The 24,695-nt window shown below is 32.9% G+C and overlaps 2 protein-coding genes across 5 annotated transcripts in view; one reads left to right on the forward strand and one right to left on the reverse strand.

Annotated features, from left to right (window-relative positions):
• Window positions 1-703: 703 nt before the first annotated feature.
• Window positions 704-11,125, reverse strand: LOC145318930 (poly(A) RNA polymerase GLD2-like). Of its 3 annotated transcripts, none has more exons than XM_080160643.1 (15): window positions 10,994-11,125; window positions 10,481-10,598; window positions 10,079-10,145; window positions 9,256-9,344; window positions 8,934-9,059; window positions 8,553-8,605; window positions 7,690-7,807; window positions 7,136-7,297; window positions 6,462-6,572; window positions 5,393-5,440; window positions 4,412-4,547; window positions 3,999-4,168; window positions 3,258-3,309; window positions 2,436-2,573; window positions 704-1,453 (listed from the first exon to the last, which is right to left on the reverse strand). In XM_080160643.1, the coding sequence occupies exons 1-15, from the start codon at window positions 11,091-11,093 to the stop codon at window positions 1,346-1,348; spliced, it is 1,596 nt and encodes a 531-aa protein (XP_080016769.1). In that variant the 5' UTR covers window positions 11,094-11,125; the 3' UTR covers window positions 704-1,345. The 3 variants fall into 3 exon arrangements, with proteins under 3 accessions (XP_080016769.1, XP_080016767.1, XP_080016770.1); XM_080160641.1 differs by having other exon boundaries at window positions 8,934-9,055; window positions 9,252-9,344; XM_080160644.1 differs by having other exon boundaries at window positions 8,934-9,055; window positions 9,252-9,344; window positions 10,481-10,597; window positions 10,999-11,120.
• Window positions 11,126-12,796: 1,671 nt separating this feature from the next.
• The window catches only part of Ufd4 (ubiquitin fusion-degradation 4-like), a 41,030-nt gene continuing 29,131 nt past the window's right edge, over window positions 12,797-24,695 (forward strand). For both annotated transcript variants that reach the window (XM_080160710.1, XM_080160711.1), the window contains exons 1-21: window positions 12,797-13,034; window positions 13,485-13,613; window positions 13,856-13,934; window positions 14,222-14,283; window positions 14,678-14,749; window positions 15,939-15,995; window positions 16,380-16,496; window positions 16,992-17,123; window positions 17,454-17,560; window positions 19,844-19,970; window positions 20,235-20,338; window positions 20,444-20,606; window positions 21,087-21,247; window positions 21,644-21,737; window positions 22,127-22,239; window positions 22,325-22,651; window positions 22,808-22,891; window positions 23,225-23,344; window positions 23,646-23,751; window positions 23,973-24,089; window positions 24,588-24,683. In XM_080160710.1, the coding sequence (XP_080016836.1) occupies window positions 13,486-13,613; window positions 13,856-13,934; window positions 14,222-14,283; window positions 14,678-14,749; window positions 15,939-15,995; window positions 16,380-16,496; window positions 16,992-17,123; window positions 17,454-17,560; window positions 19,844-19,970; window positions 20,235-20,338; window positions 20,444-20,606; window positions 21,087-21,247; window positions 21,644-21,737; window positions 22,127-22,239; window positions 22,325-22,651; window positions 22,808-22,891; window positions 23,225-23,344; window positions 23,646-23,751; window positions 23,973-24,089; window positions 24,588-24,683 (2,366 nt within the window). In that variant the 5' untranslated portion in view covers window positions 12,797-13,034; window position 13,485. The remainder of the gene's footprint in view (window positions 13,035-13,484; window positions 13,614-13,855; window positions 13,935-14,221; window positions 14,284-14,677; window positions 14,750-15,938; window positions 15,996-16,379; window positions 16,497-16,991; window positions 17,124-17,453; window positions 17,561-19,843; window positions 19,971-20,234; window positions 20,339-20,443; window positions 20,607-21,086; window positions 21,248-21,643; window positions 21,738-22,126; window positions 22,240-22,324; window positions 22,652-22,807; window positions 22,892-23,224; window positions 23,345-23,645; window positions 23,752-23,972; window positions 24,090-24,587; window positions 24,684-24,695) is intronic.

Consider the following 24,695-nt stretch of genomic DNA (forward strand, 5'->3'; position numbering starts at 1 on the left):
TGCAATCTAAATTAACGACAATAGGTATATTTCTCCTGTCATAATATCCACGTATATTCTACATCCATTACAACTCTATAATCTAATGAAAGTCCATAAAAATACAACTTAACTGCTATTTAAATCATTGCCATTGGTTAGGGAAATCCTTTCAATAAATAACAGCTACAGTAGGGTTAGATTAATAGTTCTTTCAGTTTTATAATCCTGTAACTAATCCTAATCAATCTAGAACACTACGGCGTTCGCATGTCATTCGTAAGTCTGTCCGTCTAAGAGTGTTAGCTAAAAATTTTGAACTTTGCTACAGTAGGTCTAGATTAATGGTTCTTTCAGTTTTAAATTCCAATAATCGATCCTAATAAATCTAAGACACTCCGGCGTCCGCATTCTGTCATTTGTATATCTTCCGTCGATCATTCTCCGTTTATTTGTGGAATACCGATTCCTAGGACAACAATGTACGTTATCTTGCATGTACGCATTTTTTCAACAAATTTACTTACAATTTTGTTTAGAACTATATACATTAAATTCTGATTATTCACTGATTTATTTCTGACACACTACAAGTGTTAATGTAAATTTGTTCAACTGTTTTATGGATGTTGTCATCCTTTGTTCACATAACATTTAGCTTTTTTCCTTACTTTAAATCTTATTTTTTTATCTGAAATAAATTGGTAGGTACTAAAACAACACAAAAAGAAAATAGATGTATATTTTCATATGAATGAACATTACACATAAAAAAATGAATAATAACACTATTTAACACTTCAAATTTCCAAAATATACACTGAAATTTACAGTAACAAAAACTAATTTTTAAAATTAAAAATGTAACAAGATGAGATTTAAAAGAAAAGTAAACCTCTTTCTTGAGATAATTTGAAAAATATTGCTCTATGCTCGCTAGGCACTTAAAGAGAAAGCACCAATTAAGTCTATAATAAAACTTTGGAACTCAAGTTATTAGGGATATACTTAAAATAAAGGGTAGAGGTATAATCACAGAAACAACAAACATTTAAAACAAAAATATTAATTGATTAAAGTCACAAAATATCTGTTCATGTACTCGAAAGAATTTGTATTTGGTTAATTTTCAGGGAGGGGGGGGGACACTGGACAATATTATTCATTATCTCATTCGACTATTTGTTAGATTTAAAACTTTAAAGGGTTATATTAAATATTATTTTTGTTATTGAAGTAACAGTTTCAAAACTTTTGCGCTAATAATTTTCATCAACATAAGAAGTAATTTCGTTGGTCATAATTTAGGGTAACACTACGTTAGTATCCATTGTTCCATCCCTACAGATATATGGTGGAGTGTAAACTAATTGAAATGTGTATGTTTGTTTGCTTTGTTAATGTTACATAAATCATTGAGGGAGATATCCTTGGTTTCTCCTTTCTTCAAATAGTTCATATATCTGTAAACATCCTAAAACAAAAAAATATAAGTGTAGAAGCTGGTTTCCCACTAAGTTCCCAATAAACAATGAACTTCCAACTCTATATCTGCGGTGCCATTACATTTACCCCCCTGCCTGCGGATAACAATATACCCCAGGATCTAAAGGGATAAGACAATGACCAAAAATTTGATGTTTTCATCCCCAATGATAATACACAAAATAACCCCTTCTCTATATTGCAATTAGTTGTTGAAACCTATGGACGCTAAACTTAATGAACCAACCAATCAAATTCAATATAATAACTTGATTCGCCAAAAACAAAGGATGAAACCATTTATAAAAGCGAAGCTGTAAAAATTAGATGCTTGCTCAGGCAAATGGATAAGGGATGAAGTTATTTAACAAGTTTGATTGCAAGCATAAGTTACGAGAATACCATCTAACAGGTATAGACTATAGTTTTGTTTTACAAAAAAAGTAATCAATTTGGCACCAACATAATAGTCCTCATGCTGTTTTTGCGAAAAAAGGACAGCCATTTTTGTTGCATATATCAAAAAAATATGATTTTCAAGTCTTAATATTTTTAAAACTACGTGGTAGAAAATTGAAATTCTTTCAAATATATGTCCTATAGATGTAGTTAAAACTATTGAACTAAAAAAAATATGCAGTTTACAACATTCAAGTTTAAATGCCCTTCGTGCAACTACCCCTTCAGCTATTTAAACTAAAAATAGTATATTAAGTAGGTGATCTCATGCTGACAGACAAACTGAATTAAGAAGTAATCCTATTATATAATGTACTAAAGTTTTTTTGTCTGAAGCTAAATATTTCAATAACTACAGAACAGATTGAGTCCTCCTTTATAAGAAAGTTTCACATAGGTCCTGTCATGGTTTTTGGTAATTCTAATTTTAGATTGAATCCCTTAGATGGTTTTAGGCTTTTTTTATTAATACAGAGCCCCTAGACGATGTGGCGCTAGTACTAATAACCTACCTGAATGCAAGTCTTAATCTTGTCAAACTGTGATTCGTTGCAGACAGCTCTAGCTGCATTGGTTCTGTCAAAAGGTTCCTCTAGAAGCATATGGGCGCGCCATTGACCAGGAGACAGCTTTATGCTTCGAGCATACGACTAAATCATAATTTATTATCAATTTGTAGTTGCTTTTGGTGGTATTTCTCCCTTTCCTTACTTAGAATTCATTGAAATTATAGTTTGCTTGGGGAGTAACGACAGGTCATTGGCCTTTAATGCGATTTGTTTTTTACTCAGGGGCGTATTTCCGCACAAGATTTATTTTTTTTCTTCCCTGCTGCAAAATATTTTATATTTTTCCCACAAGGAGGGAGAAAAACGGAAAAATGTTATAAGTGCTATTTATTTTATCAATTTTCACCTCCCACACATTTTTCTTGTTTTTCTACCAAAGGAGGGGGAAAATAGTTTTCAGGACTGGTCATTTCTTCATTTTTTCCCTCCCACAAATTTAATTATTCCTATTTCTCCCCCCCCCCCTCTTTATAAAATGCAATTTTCTGATTAGTATAACTAAACTATATAGGTATGGTTGGTTAAATGACAAGGTTGAAACCATCTATGAAAGCAGAGATGTATAAATTTTTAGCCCCCACCACTTCAAGTACCCCTAGAGGCCTCTAGGAGCGTAGCCGCTGGTTTTAACTAAAGATCGATGTTAGGAAGTCGAAAATTGTTAAGAACCAAAACTATTCTAACATTAACGATCAGTGCTACCACTTACAGACGTTTTACCGTCATTGAATGTTATTATTAAGCTTCGCGATAAAAATTGCTTACCTCACAATCATCCTTTTCCAATATGCAACCCTTCCTTATACTTGCTACATCTCTACAAAATTATATATTTATTAATTTTCACCTTAAAACCTTTTAAAAAAAGCACAGGAATAAGATAATGGACAATAAATTGATGAACATTGAACATCCTAAACAATTTATAACAAGACGTACCAGATTTGACATGATTCAAGTTTACAAAATCCTCAAAAAAGTTGACAAAGTAGAAGAAAATATTTGGTTCACTAGAGCAAATGTTAATTCAGAAAGAGTTACTAGACTAAATGCCAACCCACTTAACCTGAAGAAAAAAACGTGTCAACACAGATGTCTACAAAAACTTTTTTTTCTAACCAACATTTCTTTTGTAGATTTTTTGTTGAGAATTGTAGACACTGCTATTTAAAACCAACCAATCAAGATTTCATTGATGAGTCAAAAGGGAATGAGAGAGCTTATCAAAAGATCGTTTTTTAGCCATTTACAAAGTACACAATTAGAAAACATAACAGTTGTAACATCAAAGCAATAATAAATGCATCTTTACTTTACATGGCCGACACTTTGTACTCCAACTATAATAACCTTTTATTTCAGAACCGTTGTAAAAATTTACACGAGCAGGCTATTTATTGCATTTACGATGATTTACTATCAATGTCACGCTTTTTGAATAGCAGCAGGAGGTACAATTTTAAACGTCTTTAGTTATGACACTATTAAGGCTGGTGCAATACTTACCTTTCATAGTCGAACTCTGCGGCATAGTAATGGAAGAACTGGGCCATCAAGTCCCCCAGAGACTGCTGGTTCTCGGACTTGAAGGAGGGGGACTCGGAATAGTCGAGGTTGAAAATGTTGGAACGGGCGAAAAAAGTCTGCGGATACTCGTCGTGAAGACAGGGAAGTACCTGAATAAAATTTTAAGATAAGTTTTGATGTAAACTGATATCATTTGAAATAAAAAAAAAGTTGAAGAAAGAAAAATTTCATTTTTACAAACACACTATTTCTCTGATATACATTGGCATATTTCAATGATGTTTCTAAATGTACATTGTACAATAAGTACATAGCACTGGGTTTTACAAGTTCCCTGTTAATTGCCCTTTTTCTTCCAATGACTAATTCTTGTACAACTAATAAAATGTTACCCTGGGTTTTGCTCTGAACTGGAGAAAGTGTATAACCATAAGTGTCCAAGCATAGCTAGACAGTGTCTGACAACTGGCGTCATTAATGCCGACACTTTTCGCCCAGCATTTCACAGCGTTGACTAGTGGTCGAACTCTAAATAACAATCACATTTAAAAGATCTTTAATATAAGCAGGGCCAATAATGGATAAGATAATAGAGGATCAAGGGGGAGGGGGGAAGGAGTTTTGACACATTTTCGTAAACCTGGTGTATAGGCTTTATCTTTGGACTGAGAGGATAGGTTATCAGAGATAAAATCATTCTTATATGATTAACTTCCCCCAGAAAGATTTAAGATTTTTGAATATGCCTCCAGGTTCCAGAGCTCCAGGCCTCCAGGTGTCCTCTGTACAGGTAAAAATAAAAAATAAACTTTTTTTTTGAAGAGTTAGAGGTCAACTCATAAAACAAAATATGCACCTTTTTGAATGTTAATCACATAATGAAGAAAAAACATGCATATTTTGTTTCATAAGTTGACCTCTAATTCTGAAAAAAAACATTTTTTTTTCATTTTTACCTGTACAGAGACCACCTGGAGGCCTGGAGCTCCGGAACCTGGAGGCCTATCCAAAAAATCTTAAAACTTGGGAAAATTCACCATATAAGAATGATTTTATCTTTATTAACCTATCCTCTCAGTCCAAAGATAAAGTCTATCCACCAGGTTTACGCAAATGTGTCAGAACCCCTCCCTCCCCCCCCTTGATATACATCCAAAATAATATTTATCAAAACTACCCCCTTTGTACATTGAAATTATTTGTTGAAAAGTTTGAAGACTACTAATTTGTAGGTAACTTGCTATTCGAAATTAAATAAAAGTCCAAAGTTTTTTAGTAAACAAATAGGATTAAGTGGTTATAAAACTTTGGAAACCAATATAAATTACAGTCCAATTAAAAACGCAGACCTGTTATTTTATCTTATTTCTTACCTATAATCAAGCGTAGAATAGTGGTACAGCAAGTGGGTGTTTCGAATACTAAAACATTAATATAATATTATCTACCAAATATTGTTTGCAGAAAATATAATACATATTCCAAATTCGAAAGTATAATAGAATAGAATATAATTTATTATATAATGCAATGCATTAAAATATTAAATAATTTAATAAAGGGGGGGGGGGGGGTTAATGCAACCATCTCGTAATCAATGTATAAATGGCACTTAGAATTCGAATTTCGATCTGAAATTTGCATGAGTAATCCGTGGTAGATCTATTTTCCCTAAATCGAACAAAAAGTTGGAAAAGTAACGGCTAATGGCTGGCGGCTCAGTCGTTTAGCCAATTTTTTGGTATTCTCAATACAGATCCATCACGAAACCTATCTCCACATAATACTATTTGCGTTTTCCAACGATTCTAGTCGGTAGTTGCTGGTACTAGATATTTAAAAAAATGTTTTTTTGTATCATTTCACATGATTTAAAGCAAAAATATGTTTTAAAAAGTTGATTTCTACGTAATTTATGACAGATTTGCTCTAAAAATAGCAAAAGAACGGCTGAACCATTAGCCGTTACTTTTCCAACTTTTTGTTCGATTTAGGGAAAATAGACCTACCAAGAATTACTCATGCAAAATTTCAGATCGAAATTCGAATTCTAAGTGCGATTTATACATTGATTACGAGATGGTTGAATTAACCCCCCCCCCCCCCCCTTGCTGAACAAAGAATAATTAAGCTTTGGAGTAGCCAGTTGATTTAGCCCTTTAATTGATTTCATTTTTTGTTCAGTCGTCAACAAAACGAGGGAGAAGAAAGGTAAAGATAAGATAATTAATCACGAAACCTTTACATATAATGTATAATTGTCTTTTGTATCATGACCTAGAGACTAACTAAGATGTATACTTAAAGAACTATAGTAAGTATGGAGTAATGCAGCAGAAAATATCTCATTTTCCATATAGCGTTACAGACTGAAGGAGGACGGACAGAAAGACAAAGTGAATTTTAGGCTATCTTGGCTCCATGCAAGAGAAAAAATGCTACCTGGTGGGGTTATTGACACTCAGATCAATATCCAAGTTTGCCATAGAGTCCTTAAACTTGAGGATTGGAACCTTGGCAGGTACCAACTCTATTCCTCCACGAATATTCTTACTTAATTAAAAATAAATGTTTAATTTTGTATGCTTTATCTTGGAATAAAAGTAACAGGATGTGCTATTGTTGGTAGTTCAAGATCTCGCTGAACTAATTGGCCCTCCTTTACAGTGAGGATTCTTATAGGTCCAGCGGAGGTTAATATTTATTTTGGGGGACGGGTATCTCCCCCCTCCCAAGAAAAAAAACCCTAAGAAAAAAAACAGAAAAATTTCTTTTTAAAACATAACTTAAAAGTGGAGGGTTGACTTGACCCCCTCCCGCGCCGCAAAAGCCTCTAGAGAAATTTAGGGTCGTAGCCGCTGGTAGTTAATATTTTTTTGTGTTTTAAATTGTTGCATAAAACAAAGTATAGTAATTGAAAATTATATTCTATTCGTTAAGTCCTCAAAAGTTTTGAAAAGTCCATGAAAAGTGGCTAGAAGACAGACAAACGTTTAGGAGACCCACGTTTAAGTGCCATTTAATCATCGATTACGAGATGGTTGCAGTACCCCCCCCCCCCCTTAAGTACATTACACGACTAGAAAATATTTTCACTTTAGATAAAAAAAACGTACCTCCAAAATTTCCTGAGCAACCGTCTGACAGCGCAGAGCTTCTCCTTGTCTGGCATATCCTGTGTCCTGTCCAGCCAGATGTTCATGTCCATGTCGCTGCTCACGTTCCCAAACCCGTTGAACGTGGACCCGAATATGAATATGCCACAATCATACTCAGATCTGTGTGTAAATAAGGGTTTATTTATAACAGTTCTTCTCTAAAGGAGGGAGAGGACATTGTACTATAGATTACACTGGTACACAAAGTTTTATAGCCACACTTTTGGTGGTGCTTTTATTGAATTGTGATTTGTTGGTTGTAATCTTGTAGTGTTTAAACCAATAATTTTAATCTACAAAAAGGGATAGGTAAGCTTGTTCACTGTCATCAGGGAAATGATGTTGATCAATTTATCGTCAATTGTCTTATACTCTGAAGTTCTCCTCTGCCCAGTGAGGGAAAAAATTGAAGGAAGTCAGATAACTGATTTTTTTTATTGTTCTATCCCTGAACTATTACATCTTGAATCAATTTTTAATATTAAATTATGTAAATCAAAAGAAATCCTTTCCTAATGAGTTCATACAATTGTTTCCAGAAATCAATTTTTCTTTCCATAGACGGCATTGTTTGTTGGCTATCACAAAATTTATTCAAAATTGTTTTGGTCAGTCTTTTCCATTTCTTATCTAAAATAGAATACCTAAAGCTTCATTATATAAAACACTTTAACGTCAGGTAAAAAAACAAACAAGGATAACCAAGGGAAGCAATATCTTCTTTCCTGTTTTAACAACCGTAATAGTCAAGTAACACAAAAACGACAACCAACTCTTTGATCTTTACCTGAAAGTCCCAACTGTACAGGGTAATGAGTCAAGCCTATTAAGGGCCAATGCGCCCCCTACTAAAAATTAATGTCACCCATCTAACCCGTGACTGTGGCTCAACACGTAGCGCATCCACTCGTCGTGTCGGGAAGGTAATAGGTTAAAATCTCGGTCAGACGCCGCGTCAGAACTAAAGACGTTAAATGGTTCCTACTGCTGCTAAGTCAGATGCGCGGCATAAATAGTTGCGGGGAATGCCTTGGCCCAAAAAAAGCGCAACTCCATGCACAGTTAGGACTTCTCAAACAAAGGTTGTGCAATAAAATGGTTGGTTTTCTGATAGGTGTTGATACCATAGGCGATTAAGCGCGTTAGATGTTAAGTATGTTCAAAGGTGACGTGGAGAGGACTTGTACCCGAAGCGTCACCACGCCCCTAGAGTCAATAGTGAAAATCTTAAATAGCAGCAGTAGGAAACATTTAGGAACGACTTTAGTTATGACACGATGTTGAACCAAGATTGAACCCAACGACGAGCGGATGCGCTAATGGTAACCCATGCCTGAAAATGGCAGGTGTCCTATTTATTCTTAAAATGTCAAACCTGTATGAATAATATCGTCAGGTATCTTTTGTGTCAAAAATCTTGCTACTTGTCTGAATAAAATTTAGGATTTTAATGTTGAATTCAGATATTTGTTAGGGGGATTTCAAAGCCTTTGAAAATTAATTTATTTGGTTTAGAGATATTAAGAAACATATGTGAATTAGAAGGGGCATTAGAAGGGAATATTTTTTTTCTTTGGAGGATTTCTCCTATAATAGTATTTTTTTTTCTTCACCTATAGAAAGCATCACAAGTTAAGGATTAACTATATCGGTTCAGTTCCTACGCTTCACACAAAGAGAAATAGACAGTCAACCTGTTACTTTTATAAAAGAACAAAAAACAGAGGTTATTCCATGAAAAGAATTTTTTACAAACCTGAATGAATCTGGATCTGGGTTGAGTGCCTGTCTAAACTGTTGGCTGGGATGTGAGAATACATCAGGACCAGGTACAAAGAATTCATCTTCATGGGAGCGGGGCCGAGGGTAACCATTAGGCCTATTATAATATGCCACAATTTATATTATCATATTTTTCAATTGCTTCATGCAATATTTATTAGTAATTTAGTTAACTAATGAAAAAAAAAAATACTTTTTAACTGTACCTATTATAAACATAATCTATTACTTTTTGTCTAGTACTTCACAAAATATTACTATTTTATGTTAAAGGATAATAACAGTGCGCATTCCTGTTGTGAAAATCTGGTCTTTGTTGTTGGTTATTTTGTCTATTTCCATATTCATTTATCATATGTCTAGATGTCGAAGGTCCAGGAAAAACCTAAAAACAATATATTATACAAGTTATACAAATACCATATAATAGAACGCCTTGGAATTATTTTCTGATACTTTCAAGCCAAAATAAATTTAATTTAATGAAAAATGAACAAACACAACAAATTTCAGACAAAATACATCCAACTCATCCAATTATTGCACAGAACAACTGTGAATTATCTCTAAGGATTTCCGCAAAATAATTCCGATGAAAATGGCCAATAATAGTTGGAAACACTAGTTTAATGCTATCTATAATACAAAGTAGAATGATGTCTGTCTGTCCGTCCCTTAAGATCTCGGTAACCAGTGAACCGATCGGATTCTACTCTTCAGGGAATATACCTACTGGTCCTGTGGTAGTTTAGGCTATTTTCTTGGGTGGTGGGACACTCCTAAACCCCCCAAAAATAAAAAAATACCCCCCGCCCCCCAATTTATTTAACGAACTTTGCGAATTCGTTTTTTAAATTTTTTTCTACGAATTTCGCGAATTCGCCATTTATTCGCGAAAATTTGTATCGGCTGGGTAGGTAATAGAAGAATTAATTATACCTCTTGGGGCACAGCCCCTAGAGGCTAGGGGCGAAGCCGCTAGTTTCATAAACAGGACTAAAACGCAACGAAAGAGGTAGTCACACGAAATGCATTTGAACTTGAATTTAGTGAACCGCATTTTGTTTTCACAATTTGGACAATTTTTCAAATGCTGTTAACCTTAAACCTGAAAATTACCTGTCCCTGATTAAAGCCTCCGCGTCCGAATCCGAATGACGCACCATTGCAAAAGAAATTTTTCTCCCTTAAAAAATTTAATGATTCTATTTAAGTTTAAATCACAAAAATGAAAGTGAATTTTTTTAACAACTATGTGGATAAAAAAACTTAGTGATCTGAATGAGTAAGACAATCGCTTATTGATGTACAAACATCTGAAGTTATGATAAACAAAATTATTCCTAATGAAAATTAAAAATGGCTAAAAAGTTTGAAAAAACCTAGTTTGAAACAACCAAAAAAGATTTAATAACAAGTAATCAAGTTTTAAATCTAAACGATAGAAAATTTTCATTTAACCTTCAGGACCAGTATAATTTAGAATTCAATGTCCCCTTCCTCCCCCGGTGTTAATAATACCTATATTGAAACTGTTGTCCCCATGCCCTGGCCTGGAGTCCATTATTTCCATACCACTGAACCTGCTCTCTAGCAGAATCAAATCTTCCTAACAGTCCCTTGTTCTTGTTACTCAAATCTAAACAAGGACAATGCAATTGTGATGAGATAAAGTAGCGAAACATTATTAATAAATACCTAGTAATCCAATTATATAACATAGATAGTAAGTTTATTGCTGTATTTTTATTAAGATCTCGCTATCCACTTATCCGATTTCTCAATTTCAGGGAAGCTTTGCGAGACCTCCTGGGGTAATTTTAGACTATCTTATTTCTATATCAAAGTCTTGGGGTATTTTTTAGTCTATTATTTTGTCCCCTTCCTCCTACGAATATTGAGAGCCCCTAACATACTAAAAGACACTATATGGTATTAATATGGAGATCCTTTACGTAAAAAAATCATAACGAAAAGCGCTAAAGTTATTCAACAATATATTTAATTTATTCTACTTAATAATTCTTACATTACCTCGGTCTCGCTTTGGCTTTTTAGCTTGAGTTTTCTTCGATTCATTTTCTTCTCCTTGTGTAAGGTCTATTACTTCGTTTGGGTCAAAACTTCGTTTCATTTTACATCTTAAATTATTAATTTAAAAAATATTATAGGCTTTAGAATAAAAGATTAAAAACTTTGGGTACTTCTATTAAAATCTTGAAGGAAATATTTGAGGATATCTAACTTGATTTGGCGACTTTTTGAACGGAAAAACACGGAAAATCAAAACAATTTTGTTTATTTTACTGTTTCTAAGGATATTTTATACACAATAAATGATTTATTTTTTATTTTAATAGATAATAATCAACAACTCTATATAGACGTACTTAGATAACGCAGAAGTTTATCTTAAATTAATGCGAGTTTATTACATATTTCGACATTAGTGTTATGGACGGAAAGACAAGGGAGTTATAGAATTAAATTGATAAACCTACAATAATAAATTGGTTTAAAAATAATTTCATCTTGGTCGAAATAGGTAGGCATACTTTCAAACAATAAACATTTGATTTGTTTTGATTTTAAATGTAACATGTTTCCAATAATAAAAAGGTTGCCAAACAAAAAGAAAGAAAATTAACTTTAAGTTTATTAATTAAAGATTTTTATCTTCTTTTAAAATATAAATATGGAATAAAAATTCAAAACTTCAAAGATTATTTTTAAAAATTTATATTTATAAAATAAATATTTGTTTTGATTATAAAAATGTGGCAACACTGTATCAGCTGATCTTTGCAGACGAGGACGAGTTTTTTTCTATCATAAATACTTAGAGCTAGCTTTAATACACACTTTTTTTATTCATATCCGGCATTAAAAATAAGATTTTATACATTTATTTTATTTTTTAAACATATGATTACAGCTAGCTTTTTTAAGATACGTCAAAAAAATTTCACTGATTTGGTGAGTAGGAGGTAGCAGCTTTTTCAAGCAGCTAGCTTAGTAGGCATAATATAAAATAAATACGTATTTTTCACTCTCCCCTCTATTGTCTGAGTGCTTGTACAGATAGACAAAAGGAATTTGGAAAGCTAAAAAGTGAATAATAGAAAGATTAAAAGCTAAGCTATGGTGTAAATAGTATATTGCGTAGCCTATAGAAAAATCACAAGTTTAATTTTTCCCATTACATAAAAATTGTAATTTTTTTGAAAAATGACCTTGATTTTTAAGAAATATTAAGTGCATTGGAAAACAAATATATATACATTTATATGTCGATTAGAAAAAAGTTAAAAATAGTTAAAATAGGAAAAGTGAAAGAAATGACTTAATCTAAAAATTAAAAAAGTGATTATTAAGATATTAATTTTATTGGAATAAAAGGCAATTAACCAAAAAATTCTTTTATACATGAACCGTTACGATAATTTATGCTTAATAGTTTGCCTAGAATTATTATTAGTTATTAAATTAGTTACATTTGAATAGAATGTTCTTGAAAATTTAACATTATCGAAATTTCTTGTTTTTTTTTGAAATTTACAACTGATTATCACACACAATTAACTTAATTGTTGGATGTTTATTGAAATATTTGAGTTTTTTTTGCACAAATGGGATATTTTACTGTTAAGTGCTTATAAGTTAATGCAACCCTCAGTCTTTATAATATAAGTTATCAGCGCATTTAAGATGGGAGAGAAAAACTAGCTTTGTACCTCGCTGTTTTTTTTAACATTTCTCTGTTATGCCTAATTTGAATGTTTTATTATTATAATGTCTAGGTATACATATATTAATTAATATACTCATAAAATTAACTTTTTTTTCAGATTTTAGATATCAATTTTTGAATGTATCAAGTTAAATAAACAGAAAACAAGAAGGTTGTTGTTACAAAGAAGGGGAGATCAGTGCTTTAGCACTTGCCCAAGTGCGCACTTAACACTCTCCAAAAACAAATAGCTACCTACCATCCTTTCTACGCTGAAAATCTTCCAAATAGAACTACTGCTAATTCATCTACTTTTCTAGTCCGTGATACCAGCTAAATATTCAAGTAAGTTCTCAAGAAACTCTCGATTGTTAATCAGTGGATATACATTTAAGTTCCCTATTTTAAATTAATAAAATATTATTCAATTAATTTTATCATGCTCTTAAAACTCTAGCGAAGGAAATAAAATAAGAGAAGAGAATCAAATGTGCCTTAGGAAAATGTTTACCTGCTTTATTTTTATTATTTGCCTTAGTTTAGGTAATCTTTTTTACCTTCTTATTGTTAGGGTCTATTTTTTAGGTTTATACAGAATTAAGATTGCAAACCTGTAGGTTAGTTTTCTAATTTGAGATGAATCCTCCAACTTAAGTAAAATCATGATGTGTAGCTTTTACTAAAACTTTCGTTTCCGTAATATTTCTATGTGCTTTTTTGAAGGGTCGTTTTCGAATTCTTACAGCACGAATAAAGCTTACTACTTTATAGTTTCAACAACCATTTTTGTTGCAGGATGGGAGATGTTGATCCAGAAACGCTGTTGGAATGGCTGCACAGTGGTGCCGGGGAGGAGAGGGACATGCAGTTAATTGCCCTGGAACAACTCTGCATGCTGCTCCTCATGTCCGACAACGTGGATAGGTACGTCCTGATACGTCACTCATACGTCTGTAGACTGGCCAAGTAATTAAACAAAACGACTAACTTTGTTTCAGATAGCATTAAAAATTAGAAATTAATTATCGAATTCAACTTTTGGCTAGTTTACCAAAATCTACTAACGTATATTTGACCAACTGCTTAAACACTTGAAAAATTTACAAAATAATATTTTCTTTATCTCCCCTAGGTACCTACTATTTATGTTAACATATGATGTTTAGATGTTTTGAATCATGTCCACCTCGAACCTTCCTGCCAGCCCTGTGTGGCATCTTTCTGGATTGTGCAGCACCTGACCAGGTGAATATGGGCGTTTTCTAAGAAAGTCGTTAATTAAGATAGGCATTTTCTAAAAAAGGCGTTTTTTGAGATGAGCTGTTCTAACTTGTAAAAGACAATTTCTTGTAAGGGTAAATATTCTGCCTATAAATGATAATTTTACTCAAAAGGGTTTTATAGTACCTATTGGAAATGATTTCTTAACTAAAGAAATACATATTAGGTTTTATTTTTTTTTGAGAATTAAGAAGGAAAATAGTCTAAAACCTGCTATGATATGCTTTTTGATTAATATTATATCTGTTTAGGTGCTGGAAGTAACAGCCAGAGCAATAACTTACTATCTTGATATCTCTGCTGAGTGCACTAGGTAATATTTTTACAATTATGTTTTCCTTATAAATGGTAAAAGCTAAATCTGAAAGTTCTTTGATTATCTTGACTTCTTACACATCATACATTGTATTAAAAAAGAAAAAAAAATGTGCTATTGCTTTTAGTAGAATTTCAATATACTCTGTTATTCCCTCATGAATAGACGAGTTAACCCCCTTCCTCCTCCCCCCCCCCCCCCCCCCACCCACCTAATATTGAAAACTTTAAGGTGTCCTAATCCTGCAAGCCAATACCTAATCTTTTAACCCTTATTTGATTTTGCCCAAACAACAAAAAACTTTTATGAAAAACTTTGTTAAATTGTCGCAGTAAATTCCCAAATATTTCTTGGAACACAACAGCAATTTTTATTTATTAAATTTTTCTAGGAGAATTGTTGCTGTTGATGGTGCAATCAAGGCCATGTGCACGAGGCTAGAGGTTGTTGATCTTTCTAATAGGTAAATAATAGATTGTGCATTCATTACCGCATACTATCATCTTATTATTTCGCAAGAGTATTTACACACAATAGCGGATAAATAATAGGGAATGTGTTTAATGACAAGAGCAAAGCAAAGGGATAGAAACAGTTTGTGCTGTTATAACAATGTGCGGTCCTGATAATTTGATATTTTGATACATGTGTGGAGGTGAAAGTGCACCAGAAAAATCCTAATCTCATTATTTTTCATATTTTAATAGATATCTACGATATCGCCTCTAGTTTCAAGCAAACGTGAAATATTTTTTTTTAAGGATTAAACTAGTTGATAAGATATTATGACACAAACAAGTTTATACATCCTGTTAATACTATTTCTAACTTTGTTGTTGTTATGTTCCAATATATTTAACAAAACAATATTTGTCGTTTGTAAGTTTTTCTTACTATATCTGATTTTTATAAACAAAAATTCACATTTCTTTACAGCATAATAACAGCTTTCACAAGCATAAAAGATATTTTTAAATGGGGGTGTAATACTTTAGAATTAGCTTATGATGACTCATACAAGAGAATTTTAGAGATAATGGCAGGACAATAAATTATGTTTCAACAAAGCTACCTAAAAATGCTTCAACCCCGTATTTTATAGAATACTTTATTTACCCTACAACATTTTGCACCCTATCATTAAGGGGATTTATATTTAAAGGTGGAGGAAAGGTATAAGACAAATAGCTATAAACCATTTAGATCCAATGGAAAATTACTTCAAGATAGCGATAACTTAACGGACAAAGAAAAAAACCATACATTTTTAATTTGAAAAAGCCAAAAATATACTAAGCTAGACCCAAAGGCTCTCGCTACTTTGAAAATCAAGTAAGAGAACGACGGGATGTTGTTTATTGAAGAAAAAAATCTGAGCTTATCTCAACTTTTGGATATAGTCCCTTTCGTAACAACGCCTCTTAATGGGCGTTTCGTCGTATTTTCACAGTAGCTTTTGATAGGTTAAGTTAGGTTAGGTGATTGCCCCGCAGGGTCAGAGCCCCCCCCCCCTCGCAGGGGCTAGGAGGAAAGCTACTGTGAAAATACGACGAAACGCCCATTAAGAGGCGTTGTCACGAAAGGGACTTTAACCCAACTTTTTTTATTAGTCGAATCTTTGCAGGTTCATCTACAATATATATTTATATTAGAACTAGTCGTGATCTTGCCGAGCAATGTATTAAAGTTTTGGAACTTGTCTGCTCCAGGTAATATTTAGTTACAAGCGTAGCTACTCTGTACCTGGGTATGTTACTTTAATTTGTGCGCTCGTTACAGTAGGATAATTCTTTCTAGAAACCATTACTATTGGATTAGATTATATAAAAATGAAATTCTATAAAAAAAAAACAGCTTCAATAAAATAACTAGGTATACCTGTAGAGTAGAGATTTAACAATGAAGTATAAATCAAACTTTATGATTAATTATAAATTTCAAAATCTTCTTGAAAATATTAGAAAGGGGTTAATTTATCGCTCACTTATGTCTTATTTCCTACATAAAAACCTACATTTTTTTAGCTACACACTTAGTTTACTGATATTATTATGTGTTGATGTAAGTTGTAATTTTATTATTTTACTTATCAGGGAAGCAGGACCTGTATTTGATGCAGGTGGTCTGTTCTGCGTGCTCAACTTTATCAGGGACAGCGGCACTCATATCCACAAGGATACGCTTCATTCTGCTATGGCGGTTGTGTCCAGGTAATGGATATATTATTTCTTGAATCTTACCACAGATTTTCATGTTCTTTAATAAAGTGAAGCTTTTAGCGGGCTAAAATAGTGATACCCTCTATCCACCCCCTTTACCCATTCCCCCACTTCTCTTACTGGATGATCGAACTGACCAATAAGTGAGTTATCAACTTAAATTTACGACATTTTTTCACCTGTCTAAATATCTACGTATATTTTATATTGTCCAGTTACATTTAAAATTAGATAGGTACGCCATCTGTAGATAAAAATTGTTTGTTGACAAGTGGACACACAACGAATCATTCAATCATTATTTATTAAAATTATCAACGTTTTTGCGCCATTACTTTTGGAACCAGTGTAATTTACAGTTTAATGTCCCATACCTCCCTGTTTTATACGAACCGAACTACCACAATATAAGAAAAAAATCCTCTTTGGTAATATAAATGTAAATGCGCAAGTTTTCCTTAACTTACCTACTTCTATTAATTCTAGGCTGTGCTCCAAGATGGAGCCGAATGATGAATGTTTAAGCAGCTGTGTCAGCTCCCTCTCCACTCTGTTGCAGCATGAAGATTATCAAGTGGCTGACGGAGCTCTTAAATGCTTTGCTTCATTGGCTGACAGGTGAGCTATCTATCTATCCTTCAATATATATCTTTTGTGCTATGTAAGACTCTTTGTTTACTTGATATAAACATTATTAAGTGGCTGACGAAACTTTAAAAAGGCTTTGCTCAACTTGCTGATAAAATCTACCTTTAAATATAGCTTGAAAATAAGATTAGATTGTGGCTGATTTAGCTCTTGAATGCTTTTCTTCTCTCATTTATCGGTAGATTATTATCTATCTAACTAAATGATCTATATTTCCATCCATATACATATTTATATACATATGTTTCTATTAAAAATGAGTGAGTAATGAGTATAAATAATATTTAACTTTATTTTTAGATTTATCAGAAAAGGAGTAGATCCTGCCTCTTTGACAAACGATGGTTTAATTCAAGAACTTTTGAACTATCTCACCAATGTTTCAAATCCTTCCTCAAACTCAAAAGGTAAATATCCGTCTTTTGTAATTTATTTCGTGGATTTTTTTCTTGAATTTTGTCATTCTTTATAAATATGATGAATACTTTTAATAACAACGACGAAATAACATAAAAAGGCATCAGAGCAAAAACACCAACCAACAGGTTTTTGCTTATTTGCACAAACCCCTTTTGTCTAAAAGTCATGGCTGTCGTATGATGTATAGAGTCAAATCTTATCTTTAAATGATGTCTTTTACTTTGTTAGTATACTATTAGCTACGCCTCCAGCCTCCATGACGTCACGCTAAATAAGTGAGGGGTGAAAGGTAAAAGGGGGGGGGGGGATTGGTTCAAGATGCCTGGTTTGATTTTATTTTAGGGGGGTGTCAATATATTTTTTTTGTTATGGGCTAGGTACTTATTTCTTACCCACCCACAAAATAATCTATAACTTGGACTTTAGCGAATACTAAACTTTCCTACAAATTAGGGAGCGATCGTTCCAGCCGTTTACGAGATCTTACTAAACGAATTGACATACACAAATACAGTACACTCGCATTCCTTATGTTGTAGGAATGGCATGTGATTTTGACACACGGAAAACGTTTCATTTCCCTTATACTTTAGATTCATAATTGATAATATCTTGCATAGAAACAGTTGTAAAACAATACACACAATGCTTCACATGGGGACAAAGAATATGAAAAAAATATCACAACTAGTTAAGAACCAGTTAATTAAGATTTGATAAAAGTACCCAACCTTTTAACCGATCGAATGAGCTCAATATCCCCCTCTTTTGGGCTAACATGACTTATGAATGTCATTGTAGAAATAGGATGTTTGCTCTTGTGTCATTTATTTTAGGAAAGAACTATCTTAGCGCTTGACAGGTATGGGCTATTTATGGATGGGCTGTCCCTGTCTGATGAAAACTTTTTAATTGATTATTATTTTGGCTTTTGTTCATGAATTTCTTTGTCCCTGTCCTATTTTAGATGACATTACATTTGTAAATTACGCAATAAACATCTGATTTAATCTAAATTTAGTGGATTTATTGAATGATTTTCCTTAGGGAAATAACAATCAATATCAACCCCTTCAGAAAAAAATCCTTTACTTAACCTTATTTTTAACCAAATAATTTAATTGACAAGAAATCTTTTGTGTTTTGATGTTGCCCTGAAACTTAAACCCACTGTTTGCAAAAATGTGAAAGTCTATGAAAAATCTAAAATATGTATTTTTAGAAAATTGGTAAAAAAACATATTTCGTAGAAGTTGACGGAATTGTATAAAAACCAGTTTAAGTCTTAGTTCACATTAATGTATTGTAACATTCTCCCAAATTTTTTATAATAAAGTTTTCCTATTCCGTCGTTGGCTTAAAAACTTAAAACATTTAATCTCAATTTAGCGTATTTATCAAAGGATTTTCCTTAAGGAAATTGCAATTAATATCATTTTAACAATTTTCATCATTTGTCATTTACTGAAAAAATTCTTTTACTTTACATTATTTTTAACCAAATAATTTAATTGACAAGAAATCTTTTGTGTTTTGATGTTGCCCTGAAACTTTAACCCACTGTTGCAAAAATGTAAAAGTCTATGAAAAGGTCTAAAATATTATTTTTAGAAAATGTGTAAAAAACATATTTCGTAGAAGTTGACGGAATTGTATGAAAACCAGTTTAAGTCTAAGTTCACATTAATGTATTGTGACATTCTCCCAAATTTGTATAATATCGTTTTCTTATTCCGTCGTTGGCTTAACAATTTTGGGGACTTTTATTGAATTTGAATTGGTTGGTTGAATATCCAAACGTTTCTTGAATTGTAATCTACAGAAGGAGTAATTTTGTTTATCATGATTTTGGATGTACATTAATTTATCGGCCATTGTCTTGTGTATCCCTTTATTCACTAAGTATGCAAAAAAATATTATAATAGTTGACCATTTAAAAAAATACCCAGACTTAATTTTCAATCTAAACTAGGTATACCACCAAATATTTGTTGACTTAAATTTTCATAGTTTTATGGATTTCTGAGAGTAAAACACTAGATGGGGCAGGGGTTATATAACTGTATCTACCCATCTTAGTGTCCTTGTGCCGACTCTCAATTGGGTCATTGAAAATCAACCAATGGTGTCGGTTATATAAACAGCCAAGTAGCAGAAAACAATTTGCTATCAGATGAAAAAGGTCATTGGAAAAGGGAGGTTGGTTGTTATCTGTATTATACTCTATACTATAAATCTATTTTTTTCTGACTTTCAATTTTTTTTACAGGTTCAAGCGGAGGAAGCAGCGGTATGCCAGAATCTGGGATGAAATATTCCCAGTCCATATCCACAGCCATCTCCCTGCTGTCTACTCTGTGCAGAGGCTCACCAACTGTCACTCACAATGTTTTGAGGTAATTTTTATATTAGAGTTGCAAGCTCAAATATTTTCACTAATTAGGATTATGACTAAAAAACTTAGGAATTTAATTATAACATCGGTTGTTTAGTTTGTTGTAGTTTATTACATAAAAATAATACTACAGTAGGTAAAATCTAATGATTTGTTTGTGCTTATGTAAAGAATTTCATGTGTGGGGTTCAAATTAAAAGAAATATATGCAGAAAATACACTTTTTTACTTATAATACAATGTAAAGTAATAACATTTTTCTTAGATCTCAACTCCCAACAGCTATAGAGAATGCAGTGGGTGGAGATGAACGTTGCGCCCTTGACACCATGAGACTTACGGATCTTATTCTAATTCTTCTATTTGAAGGTTAGTTTTTCATTTATAGAAAATTTTCTCCAAAAAGAACATTTTTTTTAGATGACTTATTTTTCATTCTTGGAGAATTGTGTTCCAATTAAAGATACATTTTAGGTAGAAAAGGTCTGCCGCAAGCCAGCGTTCCGAGTCCTAGCGGCCAAGTTATGGATTCCAGATTGGCCTCCAGCAGCGGCCAGGCAGCCAGCCAGCTGGCAGGACTGCGCAGGATGGATTCTGCCAGAGAAAGAACACACAGACAGCTTATTGACTGTATAAGGTAAATATTAAAGTTTCAAAGGGGTAGTTTCACGAAATGCATTTGAACTTAATTTAGTGAACCGCACATTTTATCCTGGTTAAATGGTTAAACTACATTTATATGGCATATATTTGAAAAAATTTAAATTTTCTACCACATAGTTTTTGAAATATCAAGACTTGAAAATTGTCTTTTTTAATTGCATATATCACAAAAAAGACAATTTTCAGGTCCTGATATTTTAAAAACTACGTGGTAGAAAATTGAATTCATTTCAAATATATGCTATTTAAATGTAGTTTACTTCATTAACTAAGAAAAAATATGCGGTTCACTAAATTAAGTTCAAATGCATTTCGTGAAACTACCCCTTTTAACACATAAATCAGTTTCTAAAAAAACAAGAAAAAATGAAAGTTAATTATAATTATTATAAAGTACCTACTTTACTACTTATGCAATGCAGTACATAGTTCTTGATATTAACGATCTTATTAGGTCTAAAGACACTGAGGCTCTGATTGAGGCAGTTGAAAGTGGACAGGTTGAGGTCAACTTTATGGACGATGTCGGTCAGACCCTTCTTAACTGGGCTTCAGCCTTTGGCACTCAGGAGATGGTGGAGTACCTCTGCAATAAAGGAGCTGATGTTAATAAAGGTATAATGTATGACATAGACGTGCGTAGAAATGTAGAAAAACTTTGTTGTTTAAAATAAAATACAAAATTAGGTAAAAGAAAGATTTGATAAGTTTTGAAGAGTCTTGCAATTAGATGAGGTTGTTAAAAAATGGTGGCAGCGATTATTGATTATTGTAGAGATCTCGTAATAAGGGTATGTTGGAAACTTCTTAAAAAGCTGAAATGCATATTCTTAACTGTTAAAAAACAGTTATGAAATGCTTTGCCGTGTCCAAAAATTCATAATCATATCTTAAATTATGAAATGATCTCCCATTTTAATTTAATAGCACCGTAAAGTTGATCATAACCTAACGTTTTAAGTAATCAAATTATACATATTTATGATAATCATTGAAGAATATATAATTCAGGACAAAGAAGCAGTAGTCTGCACTATGCCGCATGTTTTGGACGACCTGGCATTGCCAAGGTGCTCATGAGACATGGAGCCAACCCAGATTTAAGGTAATATCATCAGAGATCTTAAGGGACAAGAAAACGGATGTTGAATTGCTTTACCCCCTAATCATAATATTTCTCCCAGCTGGCCACCAACCCCCCCTTATAACTACCCTCTCCAGACCATGGAGGAACGTATTGACCAATATGTGTGGACTTTATTTGCAACATAGATTGACGAAAGATTCCACTTCACAATATGCACGTATTCTACATCCATTTACCTGGATTTACTACGCTTGTTATATCGTGACAATTATCCCCAAAAATCAAACATATTTGTTTTCAAAAATTAGTTTAGATCATTTTATTTACCCTATAAAACTAATAGAATCATTGCAAGAATACATTCTTTCGATCTTTTAAATTTGCTAACCTAATCAAGTGCTCTTTAGGGATGAGGATGGTAAAACTCCCCTGGACAAGGCCAGAGAACGCAGTGACGATGGACATCATGAAGTAGCTACGCTCCTACAATCACCTGGAGACTGGCTGCTGCAGGACTCAGGTAATAGGTGGATTACTCTTTAAAAAAAAAAACTGTGCATGCAAGTGGTTTCTAAGTATATCAATAATAAAAATTGTACATTAAGGCATGATGCGTGAACGCTCCGAGGGCGAGGACTCTAGCGAGCCCTCCGGGGATCCAGAAATGGTTCCTGTGTACGTGAGAACCCTGCTGCCCATATTCTGCCGAACCTTTCAGAGCTCTCTGATCGGCAGTGTTAAGAGAGCCGCATTGGGCATCATCATGAAGATGGTGCACTATGTTGATAAGGACCTACTTGGTGAGCTATCGCACAGTGACGTGGGTAGTGATGTTGTGCAGGTGCTTGCTGGTGTTCTTGATACAGAAGATGATGAGGAAGGTCATCTGCTTGGCCTATACATCATCCATGATCTTATGCAGAAAAGCTCAGGTGATTATTTATATAAAAAAATTAAGATAACAAAGCCTCGATCCAAAAGGTTGAACTTAGTAGGTAATAGAGATTAACAGATAAATTATCTGTTACCATGTAGTTTTCAAAATTCTTTGGTAGTTTTGTACTTCTCACATGATAATTTTTTTTCAGGTCCAGATAACAGTGAAAACAAATGGCTGGAATACTTTGCTAAGCTTGGAGTATTCAGCAAAGTCAATCATCTTTGCAATCCAAAGGAAAGCAAACTATTAATATGAGCAATATAAAAAGATTTAAAAAAAAAATCTAGAACAAAATTGGTGATATAGCACTCAAGTAAAGAAACATTTAAGTAAATAAATAAGTTCATTATGTAATGAGAACAGGAAGTGAGAAATGGGGCAGAAAATAGCCTAAATCCACTCCAAAAGCTGTGTAAAGCTTTCCTAAAACAGAGAACTTCATCAGTTCAGTAGTTAACAGATCTTTTCGGATAACATGAACCTTACTACGTTATAACATAGGATTAGTTTTAATTATTCCCTGACAATAAGATTGACAAAAACTTATAAACTTGCTTAATTGTACAGGATAACGTATTTGGCATAGTGTCCCTGCCGGAGGCGTACATCAGCGAGGATGAGGGTGGCGAGGCTGGGGGCTCTGGCGCCAGCGGAAAGGCGAGTGTCCCAACAGAGATTAATACAGGTCAGTTGTTCAAATTGGCGGCAGGCAATCGTCAGTCGCCAAGTATGCATGCAAATATTGCTAGCACTTAGAATAAAACTTTTATTATATTTTTTTTGATTTAGAGAGGGAGGCACTCTGAAATTAGCCAAACTTGTAAATGTGTAATATCAAATACTTATCATTAGCTGGTAATTTTTATTTAGCTTACTAAAGTATAAGTTAATTAAAAGCAAAGTCTTTTAATTTTACTATGCTTGGTGATGGGTAAGCATTTATTTCCCATTGTGCTAAGCTTATCTAATACTTTGTTTTTATTTAGGCTGTGCTTATTACTGGAAGGATTGGTGCTTAGTGAAGGGAAGAGATTGCATCTATGTTTGGTCAGATGCTGCTGCTTTAGAGCTGTCTAACGGCAGCAATGGATGGTAAGACTTATCTATCTATCCGTTTGTCTATTTATCAATCTATTAATTTCTTTAACCTTTATCTAATACAAGGCATAATAAGATATAGTTATCATTTAACAAATATTGATATAAAAGTTTGTAAGAGAAGGGTTTGTTATCTGATTTATTTAAAGTAATTTATTATCAATCCAAATAACTGACAACCCATAACTGGAAAGTGAAATAAAATTTTTGTTTAGGTTTCGCTTCATTCTTGATAACAAGTTGTGTACAATGTACAGCAGTGGAAGCCCAGAGGGTAGCAGTGATACTTCTGAAAACAGAGGAGAATTTCTAGAGAAATTACAAAGAGCTAGGTAAGGATTTTGCAAATGAATAGTGTTATTTATAGATAAACTACAAAGAGCTTATGAGGAATCATTATAGTAATGATACCTGAGCCTTTAAAAATATGATTCAAAGAGCTCAGAAGCATCTGTTAGAAATACTTTTGAAATTAAAGTAATTCATAGATAAGTTACAAAGAGCTTATTAGGACTCATTATAGTAAAAATGATAGAAAAAAATAGAGGAGATTTAAAAGATTTAATAGAAAAGAACTTAAAAAGGTGATACTAAGAGCTCAGTTAGGTTTTGTTAAAACAGGATTAGAAGAAGCAATCACTCAAAAAGCAATCTGCATCCCTTTTTTTGTATTTAGTAGGTAGTTACCATTTGTAAAATTTCTTATCGATAATTGGGTTAAAGATTTAAAGATTTTTTATCACCCTTTGTATAATACCTATACATTTTTAACTTCTAAAGATTGTACCTAGAAATTAAATTCCTGAAACCTAATGCTTAATTCTATTTAGATCAAGTGTAAAGCCTAAGCAGCCAGCCATCCCATTGTTCAAGGGTGGTCCTTCTGAAACAACTATTACAGTTGGAAATTGGATTCTCAAGTGCAGGTAGCAATTTTT

Source organism: Acartia tonsa, chromosome 5, assembly GCF_053477335.1.
Source record: "Acartia tonsa isolate MP-2025a chromosome 5, ASM5347733v1, whole genome shotgun sequence".
In the NCBI taxonomy this organism is placed as follows: Eukaryota; Metazoa; Arthropoda; class Copepoda; order Calanoida; family Acartiidae; genus Acartia; species Acartia tonsa.

Coding starts and splice junctions, on each gene's coding strand:
- LOC145318930 (XM_080160643.1), bottom strand. CDS start 11,093: ATGAAACGAAGTTTTGACCCAAACGAAGTAATAGACCTTACACAAGGA. Junction 4,548..5,392: donor TATTCTACGCTTGATTATAG/GTAAGAAATAAG, acceptor ATTGTTATTTAG/AGTTCGACCACTAGTCAACG. Junction 4,169..4,411: donor AGTTCAGAGCAAAACCCAGG/GTAACATTTTAT, acceptor AATTTTATTCAG/GTACTTCCCTGTCTTCACGA.